This window comes from Filicampus tigris, chromosome 13, assembly GCF_054856515.1.
Source record: "Filicampus tigris isolate MCC_2025a chromosome 13, RoL_Ftig_1.0, whole genome shotgun sequence".
In the NCBI taxonomy this organism is placed as follows: domain Eukaryota; kingdom Metazoa; phylum Chordata; class Actinopteri; order Syngnathiformes; family Syngnathidae; genus Filicampus; species Filicampus tigris.
The window spans coordinates 18,072,696-18,096,299 of NC_141229.1; the positions used below are offsets into that span (position 1 = coordinate 18,072,696).

At 39.9% G+C, this 23,604-nt stretch overlaps 1 protein-coding gene across 1 annotated transcript in view; it reads left to right on the forward strand.

Annotated features, from left to right (window-relative positions):
• Window positions 1-1,734: 1,734 nt before the first annotated feature.
• alk (ALK receptor tyrosine kinase) overlaps window positions 1,735-23,604 on the forward strand; it is a 452,952-nt gene continuing 431,082 nt past the window's right edge. Inside the window, exon 1 of the mRNA XM_086049008.1 lies at window positions 1,735-2,882. Within this exon, the coding sequence (XP_085905134.1) occupies window positions 2,147-2,882 (736 nt within the window). The 5' untranslated portion in view covers window positions 1,735-2,146. The remainder of the gene's footprint in view (window positions 2,883-23,604) is intronic.

Consider the following 23,604-nt stretch of genomic DNA (forward strand, 5'->3'; position numbering starts at 1 on the left):
TTATAAACAGTGTAAGTGTGAATTGGTCAGGGGAAAAAAATCATAAAACTGTAGTAGTGTGTAGTGTAGAGAATAAATGGCTCCATTGTTTATTTTCTTTTGCCATGTATGCATGTGAATATTAAAGCGGAAGTCAACCTGAAAATTGTCTTTACAAGAATGTTATTATTATTATTATTATTATTATTATTATTATGAAAACCTGATGTTCCAGTGAAACAACAAGGGCACATTCAGAATCAGTGCAAAAATCTAAAAAGGTTTACCTCCATCTCTGATTGAAAAAAAAAAAAAGTAAACATTTGTTGACTAGTGCAATTTGCATGTTTCGTTATAGGTGGCAAAGGTTTGCGCCTTACACCCATCAGTGACTATCACATCTCATATGTGCAATTGCCTATGCTGCTATCCTGTTCCTGTTCAAGGTTACAAGAGAGGCTGGAGCCAAGCTGAGGGTAGTTGGAGCCAAGCTGAAGGTAGTTGTACACCCTGGACTGGCTAACTAGTCTATCAATACTGACACAGGACGGACAACCATTCACATTCACCCACGGGAAATGTAGTCTTTAATTAACATACTATACAGTGTGTGTCAAAAATGAAACCAAGGACAAGGGGAACATGTAAAACTCAGAGCCCTTATGCTGTGAGATAGCAGTGCTCACTAGTGCCATCGTACTTTAACCACTTTAATGTGTTTTGCAGTGCATCACATGGCATCATATTGCTATTTGTAATTGTCAAATGCACCCAACCTCACCCCCCCACCCGACCGCCCCCCCCTTTTGTCCATTTCACTTTGACATTTGCCACATTAGAGAGATCAAATAAATCCTGATATTGATCCTCATCTCTTCCTTCCTCAGATTAATTACATTGTTGTCATTCTATAACTCTTTAGTCCTCTCATTTCGTTTTTCCTTTCTCCCACATATGCTCCGAGAGTAGCTAAAGCTCTAATTAGATACTGAAAATGAATAGTAATTAGTCCGTAATGGATTGTTATGTGAAAATGAGGAGTGAGCGTTAACATTGGTATGTGTGCTAATGCCATCTAGTGGCTGCTGAGAGAGAGAGAGAGAGAGAGAGAGAGAGAGAGAGAGAGAGAGAGAGAGAGAGAGAGAGAGAGAGAGAGAGAGAGAGAGAGAGAGAGAGAGAAATAAGTACAACAAGAGAAAAGCCGTCATGTTTCCCTCTTCTCTCCAAATATAACAAAACCCACTATTTCCAATTAATAGACAGACCCTGGTAGGACACACACAGGCCAATAAATAACTTCCTTGTGAAACAATTTTAGTTGCGCATAACAGGGAGAAGCAGGCACACCTCAGTAAATCGTTGGTGATCCCCGGGAGACCAACCGTGGACATTTGTCTGCTGACGTCCTGCTTGCCATTTTTCATATCAATAAATCCACACACTTCGCGGGGGCTGCACCGTTGGACCGCGTTTGCAGTCACTACCTCAACCACTTGACTGACTGCTGTGTGGGAGTCGTGCACGGGGAAAACGTCTCATAATGACGTCAAATGGATGTGTGAATTACTTCCCTGCATGTATTAGTGTGTAGCGGAGGCGACTTGGAGCCTGCATCGGTTCTGACCAGCTGTGCACTCAAATGAGCCAGAGAGAGAGAAAAAGAATTCAGCAGCGTTTCATTTCCCAAGTTTACGGACGTTCAGCATATTTAAACTCAGTGTGTAGTTGGATTGTGTGTATTTGTGTATGTGTGTGTTTTCTCCCCAAGGGGAAGAGAGTGTCTGCTGACAGAGACCACTTGTACGCAACTGTGCCAGGAGACAGGGAGTCTTTGACGGCTTCTGGAGCGGACCAGACCGGCATATCAATTAGCGTCCAGTGGAGAGACTGGCTGGGTCCAACCATCAAGAAAACCACAAGGAAGACACAGAGAGAGCGAGAGAGAGTGATGGCTGAAGGGAGGGCAGGAGAATAAAAATCTTATCTTGTCTCGTCGAGCCACGTGCGCGCGCGGCCACACACAAAAAAAAAAAAAAAAAGACGCAGGAGCTCCTTTCGCACTTGCTGATTTTGCGCTGCGCATATGTGACAGACGCAGCGGAGGAAGCGGTGAACGGTGGGATTAGACACTGCTTCTCCCGATCTGAGGACTTCAATCGCTTCAACAATGAACAGTCTCTTCTTGGTTCTGGTTGTTTGTTCTGCGGTATTTTTCGCCGGGCTGCAGTGCACCTCGCCAGCGGCGACAGACGCCTCCACGGCCGTCTCCGGTAATACCAATGGCAGCGGCAGCGCGGAAATTGGGGGTAAAAAAGACTCAAATCAAACAATAAACTCCCGGTTGAAGAGGAAAACACTGGCTGTGGATTTTGCGGTTCCCTCTTTACTGCGCGCTTACCTGGCGGAGTTTGTTAAGAGACCCCTAAACGGCGACTGCCAGACTTTTAGAGGATGTTACACAGTGAGTGCAAACTTAAAAATGCACTGCATACCTTTACAGAAAACCATATCTACCTTTGTCGACCAAAGGTCTGCAGCATCTGCAAGAAGTAACACGTCTGCTGATGGACAGCTTCCTTTCTTTTCCAAGCGGCCGCTGTACAAAGTTCTGAAATTAGGTCTGACTAAAGCCAGTCGCAAATCAAATCAAGTGGTGGTGGAAATCGGAGAGGATATCATCAGGACGGGATGCGGGGGGTTATCTGTATACGAGGAGGAACCCGTGCTCACCCTGGAAATGGACCTCACAACTATTCTGGAGTGGTGGCTTGGCGCAGACGGAGGCCGACTGAGAGTTCGGCTCATGCCCGAGAAAAAGGCACAGGTGCCTGGGATCGAGGACCGTTACACTGCGGCCATACGAGCAGCGGACCCCCGCCTCTTTCTCCAGATTCTCTACCGGGGTGAGTTTTCACCACCCCCCTGTCTGCCTCCACATATTGTCTGGGCCACATACACACTTCTCACCAAACTACATTACGCTGCTCAGTCAAGTCCTTATGTCTATATAGATATATATTCCGCTCTTCAAAATATGAGCTGCATGGACTATACACACGTGTTGCAATACTGGCTTTCATGTTGAGAATTATGTGTGTATTGACGTTCGCAGTCGGAGGAAGTTGTCTGATCATGCCACTGCAAGAGGCTGTTTGTGTGTTTGGAGGAAATAACGGTCAATAGCTGATCTGATTGAGCTTGATTCCCCTCATGCTACTGCTTCATGACTGATGCCAACAGCAGCTCTTAAAGATGAAGTGCATATTGATTTAATTCACAGTCTTGGCTATTTGTTACCTCCCAGGGACTCCATTGTGCATTATCTTTTTTATTTTATTTTATTTTTTTAATGTGAGTTGATTTGAGTCAGAGAAGCCCCAGCAGGGCCTCTTGGTTTTCCTTAGTTCCCCTTGACATAGCTTCTGGAGTCCCCTTGCCACCTACTCGAGGAAATAATTTTGAAATGAAGGATAACGGCATTATTCTGATTCGGCACAAATGAAGTCTTTATCACCAAGAATGCTTTTGCATTCAATACTCCAGGGGTTATTTCTGCTCTCTTCTGAGGATCGGCACAATCAGTGTAATTGCTGAATCGCTTTGATGAGGGAGGCTGTCCTAGAAAAATGCAATGAAACCCATCAGACAAAAGCAAAGAAGAGCCTAGCTTGAGCTTGGTTGGATGGAAGTGCGCATATACAATATATCTTTTGCACTGACTGATGAAGGCAATAGTGTAAAGTCCATAAAGGTAAGACCTCATGCCATTTGGTGTTTGCTTTGTGGTTCTGCTGTTTGTAATGATAAGAAATAGAACAGTTTAGGGCTTCTTGATTATGAAAAAAAATATGAATCATGATTATTTTGTTAATAATTGAAATCACGATTATTCAAACGATAATTTTAACGATTATTTATTTTTGGTACAAAACAAAAATATATATAAAGACAAATTAATGTAAATAAGTTCCTTTTGGACCAAACTAAATTTGCAAGAAGAAAAAAATTTAATTTTTGGCTGGAAAAAAAAAGGTGCAAATGTATAAATTCAAGTATGATTTCCTTGTGTAAACAAACATTGTTTGGTGCGTTGGATAGAAGCAAATTTTTTTTTACGATTATGCCAATTTTATAATCGTGGAGCGTAATAATCGTAATTGTAATTGAATTTCGATTAATTGCACAGCCCTAGAATAGTTGTATTACGAATATCATCAAAAGATACAGTAACTCCCCTTAAGACACACACACCAACACATAGACAACTAACTGGGCTACTGCTGCAAGATCTAGTAGACCTTACAACCCAGGGATGCCCAACCACTGGGCCGCGGCACAGTACCGGTCCGCAGGCCACTTTGGTGGTGGGCTGCACAGATGAAAGAAAGAAAAAAAAAATACAGTACTTCCAGTTTATTTATTATCCGAGGCAGAAAAACATTTTATTTAGAAAAGTGACCAGATTCTCTCCGTTACATCCATCTATCCATCTGTGACTGACTCTTACCGCATGTCAAGCAGTCTCCGTCGCGTAACGCTAATATTAAATGCACAAGCTAGCAAATGAGTAAAATTTGCTAACCCCAAGCCAGGGAATAGTTACAAGGCCTCGAAGGGTACATAGACTTGTATGAACCGGTCCGTGGCAGACAAAAAGGTTGGCGATCACTGTTCTAACCCATCCAAGTGATAATGTTAGCATGGAAAGATGTGATTTTTTTTCCAAATTGATCTTTTTAAGGTCAGGTTTTTAAATATCACCACCTCAGCATAGCCCTGAAATGTCAAACTAATCTACTTGGTGGCAGAGTAATCACATGACACCGATTGCACCTGAGGTTACCTGTTGACCTGTTGGACTGACAAAATATGAAGTAGTGATCAGGTCACCTTCACTTAAATAAAATAAAAATCAGAGGTTTGCATTACAACAAATAACAATAGTGGTTATATGGAACATGTGCATCACTACACATGGATGTGTCATTTACTCAGGCGACAATTACATTTTAGATGTCATAGTGATTGCTGTGGCGGAATAATGCAATGTACTTCAGTCAGTAATGTGACTAATGTATTATTGCCCCCAGAACAAATGGATGTTGCTACTTATATATCCCATATACTTGAGCCCAGAATAGAACATAACTCTTTATTATATTGAGCTTGTAAAAATATAACAATTATTAAGCTATTTCTACAAATTTTGCTCTGATAGTGTAGTTGTTGAATCAGCTGACGCATGGATAGGCGCTTGGCAAACGTGAACGGGATTAGCAGTATACAACATGGATGGATATTAATTTGAATCCCCAAAGGCAAAAAGTGAGTTTGAGGCTTATCTCACTGCGAAACTAGTTTGATGCCTTGTCCAACGACTAGTCACAGTTTCGTCTGCAGCAGGATTCAAACCGTGACCCATGACATACATTATGAACCGAGCTACTGCTGCCCCGTTTATTGGACAGAACATTAAAGGGACACTTGGGTGAGCTTCACATTGGCACTTATATAATAGGTTTGCATGTAAAAATGACATCAGTACTAAAGTGCCCCCCCCCCAAAGACTCTGTCGTGATTTAAGGATTTTATGGTAATATTGCTCGCTTTGTCAGTTCTGTTGTATAAAACAGCGACCAATCACCACCAAAATGCAAATGCACTTTACTACTCTTGTCCACTTCAACCTGCGAAAGTATAAAAGTGTTCTGCACAATAGGTTGGATTTATTGACATAAAACGTGATCTGATCATGATCCCCTCCACAAAATCAAAAATACCGTGGCGATTGCTCCTCCACTTTCACAAGCTGAAGCTGACAAGAGCATGAATGCGCACACAACCCTGACCGGTAATATTTTGGACATTTACCGACGCTAGACTTGTATCAACTCTCGGGAGGCAGACGGCGACTGGCAGTGGGCAAGCAATCAGGCAAGCATGGATCTTCATCCCCCAACACGACCACCCCCCTCCCCGATTCGCTCCCCTCCCCAGCTAACTGTAGGATAACAGTACAGCTAATAGCAACAACTAGCTTCAGGCCGTTAAAACAAAAGGCGTTAGCACAACAACATTAGCCCCTTACTGTCCGCGCAGCGTGTCGATGTGATCATGAGCGTGTGTCTTCATGTCGCGGGGTTGCCTCCCAAGCAGTCGCGTGCGTTGTCTGACACCGCTTGCAGCTGCGAGAGTGAAGCGGCGTCAGAGTGGGGTAAGACCTCAACGAACACCAGGAGTCTTGAACGTGCGCGTCCAACTACACAACCGAGTGTGGCCGCATTGGAACGCGCCATTTCGGCTGTTACCATTGGACGGCGTGTTGTCGGTCAAAAAACTGGGGCCTTTCCTCATCCAAATAAATGTGCATGTCCACTTATTCCGACTTCAGTCTCTGTAAATATCCTGACTGGTGTTAAATGCCTCGCCCGTCCTAACTATGATCAGCAGAGAAGCAGTGTGCGCTCGTCCCAGCCTAAATCTATGTAGCTCTGCTCACTTACAGATTTCCTCATTCTCATATAAATCAGCCACGGAGAGGTTAATCCTTTTGATGTGTTGAAGTGGGCATTAGTAAGGATGTCCACATAAATTTTGGTGCCAATTGATCACCGTTTTTGGACGTTATAAGCAATGAAAGTACAATGATTTCCAATGGAGAGTTTGTAATCGGTTCTTCCAGTGACTCCGACCGAACAAGGATAGAACGGTAGGGGGCGCGGCCATTCTCCTCATTAACAAGAGGCGTTATTCATGGGCTCACTTATTTCCTAATTTCTCCCAAATGTACTGATAAAGTAGAAAATGACAACTCTTTTCATTTTCCTGATCAAAAAAATTATAAAATGAACTTGTTAGTGAAAACATGGCCATCCCGGCCCCACCGTCCCTTTAAGCCGACTTGTAAGAAGAGCCAATACAATAGCTGTAACAATGATTCTGTATTTTCAACTTGTATTAAAGCGGAAATCAACCCAAAATATATTTTTTAAGAATATGTTCCCAGCAGGCACACCAGTTGAAACACTGCATTGCGATTAATATTAATATGAGTTAAGCAGCAAAATCCAATCCTTTTTAGCCATCTCAGGGAGCGGCCATTTTGTCACCTCTGTCGACTGAAAATGACATCAAAATTGCTCAGGGCTCAGGTAACGACCAATCACAACTTGTTTTCTGAAGCTGAGCCATGATTGGTCGTTATCTGAGCCCTGAGCAGTTATGATGTCATTTTCAGTCGACAGAAGTGACAAAATGGCAGCCCCCAGAGGTGCCTAAAAACGGGTGGATTAACTATTATTCCACAAACGCAGTATTCATCAAAATGCCTTGTTTCAACTAGTGGGCATGCATAGAACATAGTCTTGAAAAAAATATATATGTTGGGGTTGACTTCCACTTTAATGCTCACTTTAGATTGATTAAGCTACTAGTGGTGTACAACTGACCTGCATCGTATATCCGGGTATTGCAATTCATGTATTCCATCACCACTGAAAACGACAGCCCCATGTAGTGCTGCTGTATTGTGGTGCTAATCAGTCGCCAGCCCTTCACAAGATGAGTGCTCAGAGAGGAGCGGGTGCCATTTTTCACGAGTCCTCCTTATGTCACAAGCTGTATATAGCACAAGTCAATCCAAAGATATGTGTGTTTTGCCATGTACAAAAAAATATGCCCCTGATTGGTTGGTTGAGTTTGACATTTCTCTGTCTAATGTACATGCTTGTTTTCTCCAGCCTCGAGTCAAATACTAGCTATTAGCATTGGAATAAATGGCTGTTATGGCACCCTGAATAATTTGACAACCATGCAAACATGCCTGCAGGAATCAATACATGAAACTCTGCTGGATGAATTTATTACTTAGGCAGTGGGCCTTAAGGGGGAAATAATTACTGTGAGTTGTTTGTGCAAGAGCCAGTGTTTGAAAGCAGGCGAAGGTGTGATCAAGTTGACCTCTACTTTTGTAGCCTCTGTTAGAGATACTAAGTAATGCCTTAATAGCTTTCAAAACAATAACCAACACTCTGCAACACAAAGGGCATCCCGGTTTTGTTAATATGCACATTCCTACCCTCAAGTGAAAATCTGCTGCCAACACGCTTGTAAGAAAAGTGGCGCATTTGTTGGCTTTTCCCCCCTTATTGCCCCAAAACAAATACACACTCGTGTGATCTCATCAGGATCCTCACGCTAGCTTGCTGTGAGAGGGCTTAAACACAACCCAACAGTACAAACAAACAAACAAACATTCTGGAACAGAATATTCCAGACAGGACCGCTGACATTTGATGTAACAAAACACAGTCATCAGTATTCATTCTTTCCACAGCAATCACGGCTTCTGTGTTATCAGACAGAAAATGACTACAATGATACTAACCTCATCAGATTGTTGCGCAATGTTGCCAGATGTCCTAAAGCAAAGGATCAGAATCAGAGTGAGGAGAGAGGAAAATCTGTGTTTGTTTGTCATATACTGCACCTGACTTCACATGACATATGATTTGACACATAGTCTTAAAATAGAGATTTATCCCAACCATTTGCCATCTGGTACTGTATATTGTGTTTGTGACATTACTGAAGGTGGGCATTCTACGAAAGTTTTCCGCTCCTTCATTCGTCAATCCGTCTATTTTTCAAGCAGAACCATATCTTAACCAGAATCATGTGGTACATTATTGCCAAAAGGTACAATCGTGGTGGATGTAATGGCTTTGTAGTTCTTGTGCTTTCTTCTACTTCTTCTTCTTCTTCAGTCTTTTAGCAGTTGGCAAACAACGTGTTGTGCATTACTGCCATCTTGGAGTGTGGGGGGTGGCAAATATGGCAAAATACCGTTTCACAACCTCCTAAACCAGGTATTGGCAGACTACGGCCCGCGGGCCATATACGGCCCACACGGCTTATTAATTCGGCCCGCAGAACTTGTCCAGCTAAAAAAAAGAAATCAGAATCATTGAATGATTTAATCATGTCCCTGCAGTGCCCGCGTTTCTCCAGTAGATGGCGGACTGACCATTGGTGGACCTTTGTGGAGTGCCTGGCAAGCCACACCCACTGTCTTTCTGCACGAAAGAAATGGGTCTTGTCTAGCGATGACGTCAATCAGTCTCGCTAAATGCAGGCCAACACACATGCAAAAATACTTTTGCGGATCTGGAAGCGAGCGCGATTTGCTCGCCACCACGCCAAATTAATCCACTTTATGAAGCGGATTGTAGCGATGGTGAAGCCTCGCACTTCCTGGCATGCTTTGGTTGAGCGTGAAGGGGGAAGACTCTTTGGTCGGCCGCCGGTGTTGTGCCGAAAACAGCACCCCTGTCGTAAACTGCACCCCCTTCGCGGGAGCGCGCATACGTCATGCATCGTCCGGTTCGCAAAGTACAGTAAGAAGCCTGAATTCGGCATAACAAAGCGATCGTTACGTGTCGGGTATCCCAATTATTATTTTTGTTCTCAATCACGTCCTCCACTAATTTCCCCTTAATTAAAAAAAAGAAAAAAAAGAAAAAAGAAAAAAAAAAGATATATATATATATATATATATATATATATATATATATATATATATATATATATATATATATATATATATATATATATATATATATATATATATTTCTAGCAGAGTTCAAAGTCATCATGCGGCAGGCCTTGCGTTCTTGATAAACAACTGCACAAGGAACGAAGATAACCCCAATACAATTATTTATCTTGGCTGTACCTTGCTGTTTAAACCCTTTCCTTGTGTTGTTAATAGCAAAGAACTTTGCTTCACACTAGTTTGCAAGATTAATTCATTGTTTGCATTATTCACTCTTTATTAATAGTAATGTTTTACACCTTTATTTTTACTCCATCCTCTGGCTCATTTGGTTTAAATTATTGATGTTGCTTTGTTACTATATTTTATATAGTGGAAAATAATAGTTGAATTGAAATTTTTGGGAGATGTTATTGTAAAATAAATGAATAAAATAAATAATTAAATAAATAAATAAATATTTATTACCACAAATAACAGAAAAAAGTACACAAAGTTTTGAGATAATTGAGGAGCTTTTGAGCATGGAGAGGAGAGGACTTGTCTGAGCAGGTGTGTAGACGCCGCATCTTGCATAGTCATTGACACCAACGTACTACCTGCATGAGAGCTCTTTTGCCCTCAGTGCACACTGGTAGTCAATCGGCTTGTTTGTTTATTTGCGTGTGTTATCTGGCCCAAACACTCGATGCAAATGTTCCTGGTCGGCCCTCTGTCAAATTTTACATCCCAATGTGGCCCGCAATTCCAAAGGTTTGCCCACCCCTGTCCTAAACCCACTCTTTCCACAAATAAAAACAGAAAAGTAAAACTTAATTCAAAAGAACTTTTCTGTAAAACTGTCTGTGTGTTCCAAGCAACTTTCTAACTTTTGAATGCTGTTATAGTGCTATATAAATAGAGTGTGAGTTACGAGTGTGGTGAGCCTGAATAGGTCATGATTCTCTCTTTGGTGCATACCGCCAACCGCTGTATACATGCAGGCAATGCAGTCTGGGTCGCATTTCCGTCTCTCTTCAGTAAAATGTGCGTCCGTCAATAATGGACTGTGAGATCCGTTCGGACTTGACCAGATTAGATACGGACGAAAATCCACTTCCGTCTATGCTTATTCCGTCTTTTTTCTTTCTGTTCTTTTTTTTTTTTAAAGTTTCCCGTCTATCGTCAGCGAAACGGTCGTCCATCATAGACGGATAGACGGACCGGTCCGTCGGTCAGACGGAATGCCCACCTTTGCTGAAAACACATGTAAAAATGCATAATGATAACTAATACTTTACCTAACAATAATACAAAAAAATGGTTGATGAACAAAATCTCATTGGTGGTGATGTCTCCTTTCACCTGTGATTTGCACTGAAGCCCAAAGGAAATGTGACATGACATTGCAAGAATAGAGGTTGAACTTGTAATCAATGAGTTGACTGACATTAAAAGCTTGTATCAATCAACTGCTAATGGGAAAATCAATAGGGAGTCAGAATGACAAGCCCCTTACTTATTAATACATCTCTATGATCAATTTACTCTGCTGTATAATGTGACAGCCTACCAAAACCCAGGGGGTTGTTTTTTTCCACCTTGCAAGTCACACCGTCTTAACATGGATGCCATTGTTAAATGTAAATTACTGAGTGGTTGAAGATTGAAGCTAGGTTAAATATTTAGAATTATATTCAAACAATGATAAAGTGAATTTGCACCTACTGGCCACAACATCTGGTACCTGTGTATTTGTAGAATCTAATGATATCCATTACAAAAATTGTGATTTTTATTTTTTTGGTTAGCTTATTTTAGCCACCTTAGCTGCGGCACTATGTAATACTATTCCACCATTGTATTGGACATTTAAAACCATGAGCTATTTGACAGTATCAAAACTGAGCATATTGACTTTGCAAATTCAAAATATTTAATGCAGTTCTTGTATTGGACCACATTTTAGCTTGTACAGGTACATAATGTTGTGGCCAGAGAATATATGTTAGATGTATATACTGATCAGTTTGTCCTTGAGAATAATGAGACATGCTCTGCATCTATATGATAACTATTTCACCATTTTGACACACATGGTTGTTTTCCAGAGCTTACGCAACAGTGTATTTTACTGCCATCACATGCATATGCATGTCAATGTTTTATTCACACAAAGACCCGCATGGCAAACATTGCCAACATGGCACATTGTGATGGCCCAGTGTTCAAGAAATCTTAACTTGAAGGCAATTCGGGTTATCATGGCATACATACACTTTTTGAAAAGAAGAGTGCATTGTAATGTGATGCCCCACTTTAAACTTGCTAAAAAAAAATGTTTTTATGACAGTCACCGTGCTGAATTCGCAGTGTAATGTGATGGTTGATTCTATTTGACTCAAAAAGGATATTGTATTTAATCAAATCTTTTGTTTCTAATTTAGGAATTTTGGACATATATTATTGTGGCATTTACACAAAATGTCAGAATGCTGTTCTTCTGTTAATGTATTTTAGGATATTGATTAATGTTTATGCCCATATCTGTGTTTTGCAAATTCACTGAACTCAAGGTGACTTTTGCTGCAAATTCCCTTTTCACTTCTTATTCAGCAGTGTCTTCGCCTACTCGTCACCTGATGTTTTAGCTATTATACATGCCTGCAAGCTGCCTGTTTGATTAATGGTGATGCTTTTATGAAGCCTCGGTTCCCAAGTAATGCTTAAGGCTTGCTATGAAGAGAAGTACATGCTTTACATGAGTGCTTCCCTCTGATGTTCCACTTCCATAATGAGAGAAGTGAACAAGTCTGGAAGTTGCTTGTAGCATTTATTTTTTTTGTTTTTATTACAGAGGCTTCAGATCTTTCAATGATTCTTCATTTTCATATAAATGTACTAACTTAACATATATACAGTACTGTATTGCGAGTTCCAAGTTTGCGATCCTGCTGTTTTCATTTTTTTTTTTTTTTTTTTTTTAACATTAATAACTCCTATAAAGCTCGTCTATTCTGGGTGTGATTCTATTCCTGACCACTAGAAGGTGGTAGACAACTTACTTTGAGATGGTGTACATTTGAAAGAAGAACAAGAAAATTACTGTATATCAGATACTTTATTGATCCCAAAGGAAATCGAGTAGCAGCAATCACAGTTACAAAACATCACAAACAATACGACAAGCAAACCACGATTAACTATGACAGGCAGTAGTTAAAAACGTTCAAAATGATTCATTAGTGATAAAATATAGGTAAATAAAAAAACAATCAAATAGAAATGTAATTCTAAAAGTGACAAGTGAAAAGACAAGCAAGGTGTGCATTCTGTTCAATATAGATAAGTGACGCTCAGGTGCATTGGTGATAATGTAGCTTCAGGAGCTGGATACCCTCCAATTCTGTGAGGAATTTTAGAATCATATGGCTTGTGGAGAGATATATTTTTTCTTAATTTGTTTCTTGAGCAGGATAGGTATAGCAGCCTGCTACTTAAAGTGCTCCTCTGTCAGATTACTGTGTCGAGTAGCTGGCGGTTGTTATTGTCAAAGATGGACAGCAGAAGGCTATGTTTGACCAGTAAATTTGATTTCAAAGGGATGCAGCACATTGACACACAATGTTTTATTCTGGCATAATGGCCGAACTTTGACTTGATTGTTGGGTATGAACACAACACATCCTAATGAATCATTTGGAATCCTTTGCTTGGGCTACATTTGTTCAATTACTTTTCCAAGTCAGCGAGGTGGTGTTCCTTCATGTTTTAACAACTACCTTATTCCAAAGGAGACCAGAGAGGTTCATAATGATGTGTGAAGTTAGAATCCTGGTACATTCTTTTCAATCCAATTTAGATTTTGTTGGTTCTTCTTTTCATTAGGTACAGTACCACCTTTATCCAAAGCTTTGTTTTACAGATTTTTTTTTTCTTAAATTGACCAGTCAATTTATCGTTAGTTGCACTTGCATCGGCTCTTACACTGCCCTATAGTATGACGTGAGTAGGCCAAATCATTTTGGGATTTAGAATGATATGCAGGACACAATAGTACCGGTACCTGAATACTTTTACATTTCTGACTGAGTTGATTTTAGTGTAAAAAATGCACAAATTGATTTATTGCGCTTAATGTTGGTTTGCTGTACAGAGGTTTTGTGACACCATCCTTGAATGGTAATTTTTATGCACAAGAGTCTTTTGCACTGCAAAAAAAAAGAAAAACAAAATCACAGTTTGTGTTTATTTTTGATTGTTCAAACCCTTTGTTGTTGAAAGATAGATATTTTATGGGTGGTTCTCAGAAAGTGTGGTCCAACCGGATGCTCCAAACGCTGAACTACTTTGAGAGTCAATCACCAGACTTCATTGCCAACAATATTGCAAACATACGCTCGTCCACAACACTGCCCTCCCCAACCTGTGTGGCCGCCCAGTAGCGCTGATGAAAAATTGAGGCTCCTTCCATTAGGTTGCCCATACCTGATAGGTATATAGGTATCTATCTATCGATCGATAGATAGATAGATAGATAGATAGATAGATAGATAGATAGATAGATAGATAGATAGATAGATAGATAGATAGATGGACAGACAAGGGATTTTATTTTATATAATGTGATTGTCAATGCATATAATAATCTAAATTCATGTGTTGGTTTGATATATTTAGATGGTCTCCCGAGAAATTAAAAACAAAACAGTCTGACAGGAAATATTACTGGGCTCTCTAATTGGATTTCATTAAACGGTTTTAAATCTCAATAGGATTATTGTCGCTTGTATATTTATTTAGAGTTATACTATGTTGCGTGCCATTTTTAGAATTCAATTACTAACACATACGGTGTACTAGTGATATGCTTTTGTCATTTATTTTTAACATGTATTGCCAGAAAACCAATCTCAGTGTGTATTACCTTTATTGCTGAACAAAATTATTCAAAAGAAGAGAGAGAAAATACAACATATTTAGATTAGAGGTCATAAAATAGTGAATTTTAACATATGTAATTTTCGGTAGTGTTATATTTGCTCTAGTCAATGGCAATAAATTGTGTGTGTGTGTATTTAATGTAAATCTATGAATAGTTTGCTTTGGTTCTGGTGTCTCGGGTTACAGCATTTGCGAGGTGTTGTTGAGGCCTGTGGTGATGGGGGATGTGAAATGATTTTGTAATTTTTTTCACTTAAAATTATTTGTTAATATTTTGCAAAACACAATGTAAATGGGTTCCTGACACTCCTAATTGGTTGACACATATTTTGAAAATATGCTGTATATTCGTGTGAAGCAGAAAATAATCCAGATTCTTCATTTTGACTTTAGAACACCTGCTGTATATCCAGAGACTTGAATTGGATAATATTCAAAAACAACATACACACATGTAGTTCTTGATATGATGCAGACGTATATCATTTATGACGTAATCCCTGAATGTTGCTATAATTCCACCAAGCATTACAGTTCAGAGGTGGTTTGGAAAGTTGAACTCTGATCCGATTTGATTTCACACTGGTGGGTGTGTAGGCAGGATTATGATAGTTACACAGCGTCAGCTATGAAATGAAATGAAAATATTCATTTTCTTTCCTAACTATTGACAATGAAATGAACAAGAACAGTATAACTGCCATAGTGAGTGAATCAAACAACACTCTGATTAAAGACATCATCACTTAGGGTCAGGACCAAAATACGTTACATTTACAAACAGGACACAAGTCCACTTGAAAGGGATTATTATGAATGGTATGTCCTAGTGAAGTATTTTAAGGCTAAAATGTTTTGCCATTTGCACTCATGCAACTTTAAAGTTGTCACAGAAATGTTAATAAAAATTAGCTGAAAATTCCTCAAAGACAAGACATAAACATGTACCTTTAAGTGTGATCTTAAAGAAAGTCAATCCGAATGTATTTTTTTTCAAGAATATGTTCTATGCAGGCCCAATAGTTGAAACAAGGCATTCTGATAAATATTGTGTTTGTGGAATAAGAGTTAATCCACCCGTTTTAGCCATTGCTAGGGATGGCCATTTTGTCACTTCTGTCAAATGAAAATGACATCACAGTTGCTCAGGGCAAAAGTAACGACCAATCACAGCTGATTGACATAATTGGTCATTATATGAGACCATGAGCAGTTGTGATGTCATTTTCAGCCGACAGAAGTGACAAAATGGCCGCCCGCTGAGACGGCTAAAAACGGGACAGTTAACTCTTATTCCACAATTCCGCAATATTCATCAGAATACCTTGTTTCAACTAGTGGGCCTGCATAGAACATATTCTTGAAAAAGTATTTTTAGGTTGACTTCGACTTTAAGTTCATATCTCCTATTTTGTTTTCACTTGACCACACCATTGTTAGGTACTTAAACTTTGTTGATCGTGGTTTGCTTTGAGTTTTTAATATGCCTATGTTTCAGAAAAAAAAAAAAATCAATGAATGGGAAGATTACCTGCAAGAGGAAATGGAAATTTAAGGGACAATCAACAGGAAGCAGAGAAGGGCACACCTGGGGTCTTTGTAATGCAATGAGCCACAGGCAGTGAGCTTTTCTCAGTTTCACTCCGTCTTGAGCTTTACACATCATTTGCCAAGCTCACATTTATTTGCCAAATTGAGCCAGGCCCTGTAATGTGTCCGATAGACCACAAACATCAATTGAAGCTGAGTGTGAATGAAATCCATAACATTCACCTGGAGTAAGAAACAAATGACCAAATGCCGACACCAAAGTGTGGCTGCCATAGCAGAGCAGCCTGAGAGCTCTCAAGCCTCATCCCCAGCTCCCTTTATGATCTGTAATGGGATTGTTAAAGAGCGCCAGCAGCATCTTCATCACAGAACAAAAGCCTCTTAATTGGATTTAATTCGTCATGAAAGGTCGGGCGAGAGCGGTATTTCACTGAACCTGCTCATCCCTTGATGCCTTCACGCACACCTCACATTCAAAGCCTGCCGATTTGGTCCGACCTCATATCGTCCGTTTAGTTCCTGTGGGAGGTGGCGCACGGATGGGTATAAAAATTAAAAAAAAAAACAGTGCAAAAGTGCTGTGAGATGCAGTTTGTGACTTATGGTCGCACAAGACTCTGCATGCTTGATGGCTTGGAGCAGCTCAAGTGATGGAAGTTCAAATTTTGAAGCCAACAATGCTTCTTAGCGTATCTTTTCAGCAGGAATAGAGAACAGCATTTGAAGGAAAACCTTGATGAGGATTCAATTTGTCAGTTTTTTTTTTTTTTTTTTTTCAATTGGCTTTGCTTTGTTTGTTGCGGCCAAGCTTTGCAAAGTAACAGTCAGTCATGACAGCAATCCAATCATTTGCGCAGCAGAAAACTAAAATGTGTTCTTTTTTTGTAGTAAAACTACCTTGATGGGAGTTGCAACTCCACAGAAAATGTGAATTGCTCCACTGATAGTAAATGTCAAAGTTAATATGAAATGACGTCTGCAATTCCGGGAGAGCTTTTTCATCTTGTTATGGTATGAAAAAGCTGTTCTTCAAAGTGCCTCAAATAAAATGTGAGGCTGGATTTCAAGGACCTGAAGTTCTTGGACACAGTTAAAGATGAGTCAGAGATCTCACGCTTTGCTGCATTTATGTGGGTGTTGTTGTAAATATTTATACCAAATATGTTCAAAAGCTTGTGTTGGTGCAGTTGATTTGCCCTTCTCAGGAATACTTTTGACATAATTTTATTTTTTTTAGTATATCTAGGTCTGATCATCTCTGTTGTGGTTCTTCCTAAAGATCAGCCCTTGCTCTGTGCACTGGGACACAGTTAAGCTGGAAAAGAAAAGTGCCTTTAACAAACTTTAGGTTGTAAGCCAGCCCTATTGTAAACCAAACTGATGAAGTCCCTGGTGTCAAAGGTTAAATTGCTCGTCAAATCATGAAATGTTCGTTCAGTCACATTAATCTCTTCTGTTTTTCACTATTGACTGAATGGCATTTGATCAGAGATAATTGTAGTGTTTTGTGCCAATGTACGTCAGGGTAGCAATTTCATATTTTTATAGCGTAAAACAATAGATGGAATATTTTCATTGTTGTGCAAAGCCTGGCGAATTTGCATTTTGATTACTCCATTCTTTGAATGTGCCCAACTATGTAAAAATCATGCTGCACACGCTTTTGAAGCAAGTTGCTGTGATGTTTGTCTTCCCTTTTATCCCTTTACTGTCAAGTACATCCTTTGCTTGATTTAAAATAACATTTCCCATATATTTTCCATTTTGATCTTAAAAACAATGATAGGATACAAAGTGAATGGGGGGCTAATCGGAAAAAGTGTGCCAATAATAGACCATCGAAACCACTGGTGTCGAAGTCAAGGCCCGGCGGCCAGATCCAGCCCGCAACCTCATTTTATGTGGCCCGCGAAGGCAAGTGATGTGCGTCAACTTCACGTTTCTCTCACTTTTAACAACACTGAGATACTGCAATGTGTTATTTGTTACCAATCATCACCTTTAAAATAATTAATTGAACTATTACTTACTGGCTTCTAATGTCAAAACGAGCTATCCATCAATTTGTTGAGTAAACGTGATCATATAAGGCGATCACACTTTTTATATGGGTTCACAGTCGTAACGGCTCTTTGAGGGACACCATAAGTACCATGTGGTCCCCGACAAAAAATGAGTTTGACACCCCTGATCTAAAGGCCCACACAATTTATGGAGTTGTTATTAATGCATGCATAGTAATACGAAAGTGCTTCTCCTAAAAATACCTACTCATTCGTACCTTAGAATAGATTTACATTTTACCTCACGGCAAATAAAGATTTAGCTGAAATGTCATCAGCAGAACTGGGTCTGGTGATCATTCGTTTTTTTGCTTTTCATCTTTGAGTGTTTTGAACACAAGACCGTGTAAAATAACTATGCCATTATGACCAGAGTGTGTGGTGGTGAATAAAAAAGGACATCAGTCACCAGACTGAATATCGTGTCTTCTCCTAAAATGATATACTTCTGTTACAGAATAAGACCAGATGCTTCTCAAATTTTTTGAGTGGAATTTATTTAGCAGTGTGCTTCTACGAAGACTCTCTCCATCAGCTCATTCCTCCTGTCACAGTTGACATTATTATGAGCCTCAAATGTGCTGTGCATCTGTGTAACAATGTGCTCAGCTGGACGTGTTCCTTCCTACTTTGGCAGATGATGAGGAGGGCTACAACATGAGTCAAGCAATTGTTGTTCTCTTTTGCTGCCACTTATTTTTCACTTAAAAAGCCAATTCATCGTTTGTTTCTTTTGAAAGTGAGTTTAAATACAGTAGCAGAGCCCCCCCCCCAAAAAAAAAAAAGAAATCAAAGAGCAAGAACACTGCTACTGCTTCCGGTTATTTGGGAGGAAAATACACTTCAATTAATTTGTTCTAAAGTTCAGCCTTGTCATTAACGGAAACAAACAATGCTATATTTTCACAAAATTAAGATGAAAATGTCAAAACAAAATGTCTCTTATATGCTTTGATCAAAATACCTCAAAGAACACAAATTTCAGTCCAATTATATTAGGCTCTGTTCACAGCAGTCATAGATTTTCAGGGGGGCTACACTCGGCAGGAGCACATTACTGCACTGGCTACCCGTGTGTTTCAGGATCCATTTTAAGGGTCTTTAACTAGTTTTTGAATGTCCTAACCATCATATCTAACTGATAGGCTTTCATCATATCAACCCTCGCGGGCCTCGAGGTCCTCTGACACCGGCCTTATAATTAATCCAAGAGTTAAAACAACAATTTACGGAGAGGCTGCATTCTGGCTTGCGCCTCTGGAACAGCCTGCCAGCGGGCATCAGAACAGCAAAGAATTTTGATGCTATTTAAAGGAGGCTCAAGACACACCTGTTTGGTTTAGCATTTTATTGATGTCTCTATGATCTATTTCGATATTTCTTTATCTACTCACTCATTTATTCATTTATGTATTCATGTGTTATTGAAGTTTGCATTCAGAATCGCTGACCGAAGCCCATTTAAAACCAGAGGCGGACCGGCCTATAGGCAGGTGCTGTATACTATCGCGGATGAAAGACGGATCGGCCAAAAAGGATAAAGTGCCCATCCCTGGTTCTGTTAGTACCGGACATGGGACTTAACAGTTGCATAGATCTTTATTTGTTGGACAAAGATAATCACTTTTTTAAACAGTTTTTCAACTGTAAATGCCATTGACAAATTTACTTGTCTTTTCACAGTCTAGCCATTCAATCCCAGGAATTTATTTATATTTTTTTCGATTTTTGTTTCAAACATTACGGTAAAAGAGGGTATGAAAATGTCTTGCAGTGAATGAGTTAATGGAGTTTAGCTTTCGTTCGCTTTCTCTAAACGCCTTTTCGCTGCGTAATGCTAAACTCATGATATCCTTGACCTCTGTATGTAGACTTTACCAAACATGGAGTGGTGTTTCCAAGCCTAAATACACACTAAAACAACCAAAACAGCACTGAGAGTGCTGTAATGAGACGGGCCATCACACCTGCTGGAGTGGCGTGGGGATCAATACTGTTTGCGCTGTAGATGCCTCTGATACATCTAAGATCGATTCTCAAACTTAAATATTGATACGTTTGATACTTCAGTAACTTGAGACACCGTATTTTCAGTAGCGAAAGGAAAGCAGTATATGTAATGATGGGCAAACTCACACAAAGACCACACAAGGAGCACAAGGACACAGTCTCTGCGCCGCAAAAGAACGTTACAATAATACAATGTTTACAAATTGACAGGTAGAGCCAAAATCTATCAGTAGCGGGCCAAAATTCATTTGAGGCCACCAGACACTGCAAAATTTACTGTAAATGTGGGAAACACATTTCGGCTATAATGCCTCAATTCGCGGCTCCAATCAGTGACGTCATTGATGTGAACGGCAAAGTACGACATTACGGTCGATGACACAATTAAGAAAACATGATCCAATATATCCAGTTAGAGCAGTATAAAGTCTAGTTTGTGTGCCTGCAAGCATGTGTGATGGGTTGGGAGTTGATAAATGCTGCTCATGTGCATTACTCTTTCTGCAGTTGCATTTTCATTCATGTTTACTTGTTTACTTGGAGGGCAAGGGGCTTCCAGGAAACACAAAACTAACACCCCTCTTTCTTACAGTGACCAAAAGCCATCAGCTTGAAGCCACATTAGAAAGGCAGCATTAGTGACGTGGTCCCAAAACGAACCAGGCGGTGTGGAACCCACAAATGCAGACTCAGATAAATTACGAAACAAAGATATTCATTTACAGAAAAGCGAAGGACTGACAAAGTACAGACCGAAATCGCTGGCAACAAAGAAAAAACGTGATTGCAAACGGCAAGGTAAATTTGACACCCAAAAGTACACAAAATGAAATGGCAATAATGAAAACAGGCGAACCTTAAATCAGTCAAGAATGATTTGAAAACCAAAATTCTTACAAAAACAAACATCCAGCGGAACAAGAGTGACTATAAACGTGAACATGAGGTCTAGAAAATATCTCTTGAGCAAAACAAGAAGTAAGGTCAATAATCCAACAAAGCAAGGTAGTAGTAGGAGTCCTTTTATATCCTGGTGATTACAACACGAAACAGGTGCGCCGCTGAAGGGAATACCCTCCACTCCAGCTGGAGCTAAAAAAAAAAAAAAAACCCTGAGCCAAAACCATGACAATGGGGAGGGGGAAAAAGAAAACATCAGCACCATTTTTTAAAAATTTGGCGCCAGCTGGACGACACCTTGTCCTTTCTGTTTGTGCATGGCATCCATGAAATTAATCCACAGCAACATACATGACCGTTCACCTTTCTATGCTGAGCACAAAAATGTGATAATGGCTGTTCTTATGATTGTGAGTGTGCTAAGAACATGTGGTCATGCAGAATTGCTATTTATGGGTGATTTATATAACAGGTGGTGCATGATTTAGACTGATCCAGAATTTATTTAACTCGATAATAGATAGCTCATTCATCCACTAGGGAAATTCACTGTGCCTGAAAGTGGCATAACGCCCCAAACAACTTAGCGCCTATGATCACTGGGACACACAAACCCCTCCACCATAATAAGGTGACGGCTCAGAGAGAGAACTATCTAAAGGTGTTACAGGTAGGAAAAATTATTAAATATAGCTATACATTTTTTCTTTTTGTTTTTTTTCTTGTTTTTGAACTACATCAATAAAAATAAGTCATAATTCTGGTGCGGTGTGAAGAAGGTGCATTTTGTGGAAGATGTTGACAGTACTGTATCGAGTTGAGGGAATGTGATATTTGTGTTTCCCTCCCAAGGTGGAATTAAAAAGCTGCATGGCATGGAGGAGGAAAGATTTCCTCAGTCTGTCAGTGAAGTAGGGCAGTGACAGCAACCTGTCACTAAAGATGTTTTGTCTCTCGGGAGATGGTGCTGTGCAAGGAGACGGTGGATTGTGCATGATTTATGTTTTCAGTATTTCAGTATATCTTAGAACTAAGACTTCATACAAAAAGTAATGCAGTGCAATTACAGTAGTAGACAAGCGACATACGGTCTCTTTAAGGTTGCTTGAAGGGGAAGTCAACCCAAACATTTTTTTTTCAAGAATATATTCTATGCAGGTCCACTAGTTGAAACTAAGTTGAAGTTGAAGCTAAGTCATGATTGGTCATTATCTGAGCCTTGGGCATCTGTGATGTCATTTTCAGTCGACAGAAGTGACAAAATGGCCGCCCCCTGAGATGGCTAAAAACAGGTGGAATATTGTTTATATAAGCAATTTTTTAACATTGAAGAATGATGTTATATTATAACGTCTTGAATAGGAATTAAATAAACACAAAGAAAAAAGTATTTTATGATGTTTCATATTGATACTCAGTGTGAAACATGGGCCTGTTTGGATAAACATGCATCAGTAATTTGCTACCTGCTGCTGCTACCTACTGGTGTGGAAGAATACTACAATGTAGTAACTACATGATTACGTTGCCAGGCGCTAGACCGCACAGGCACACAAATAAGATAATTTCCCACGGCACACCTGACAATATCTCTGGTGTGCCGTCGCACAGAGTTTGAAAAGCACTGCTTCAACTAATAACAGCCTTGAACTTCTATCAAATGTGGTATTTACAAGTAGGCCTTTAGTACAGTAAAAACAAAAAATGTCATCCTGATTTCAAGTGCAGCAAGTCAGGTTTTTGCATTTTGTACAATTTCTTACTAAATCCCATGGAGATATGATATCTAAAGAGGTTTTTATTTTTTTAATGTCAGAAAGTTGAACTGTCACAGGAAAATTACGTTCATGTGTTTAGCCATTTGTTTCTTTTAGCGTCAATCTTTTAGGAGATAAAACAAGGAAGAAAGAACTCTTAAATGACTGTATGGGGGGAATATAATGTTTAATGCACCATGAAGTGGTGTCATGCACTTGTGGTCAGTGGGGTTTAAGGTTAACAAATGGAATGATATGCAATCTCCCTGTATTGACACAAGCACACTGATAATTAAACACAGCCAAATCTCTCCTCTCACCCGCTATTCAGAAGGAACGCTGGATTCAACTATCATCCATCCATCCATTATCTTTACCGCTTCTCCTCACAAGGCTCGCAGGCGTGCTGGAGCCTATCCCAGCTGTCTTCGGGCAGTAGGCGGGGGACACCCTGAATTGGGTGCCAGCCAATCGCAGGGCACACAGAGACAAACAAATATCCGCACTTTCAACTGTACACAAGATTCATCTTTTACAGAGGCCAGCCGCCGACCGACAAGCATGAGATGGCCCTGACCTATCACCTAATAGGCATGCCATTAAAAATGTTTGACTGCTGTACTATGCCAGACACAATGGTGAATGCAACTGTCTTTTGGATGAAAACCAGACAGGTTTAAGGACAGATTATGTAAGAGTTTCAAAGTAACTGTCCACTGACTGGTACTGTCATTTTTGTCTCCCCTTTATAATTCAGACTAGCAGACCCTGCACTGTTATGTGATATTGATCACGCCCTAACATATCACAGAGGGACATTTGGTGTTATCAAAATGATAAGGAGGTGTCTTTGGTAAGCTTTAGAACA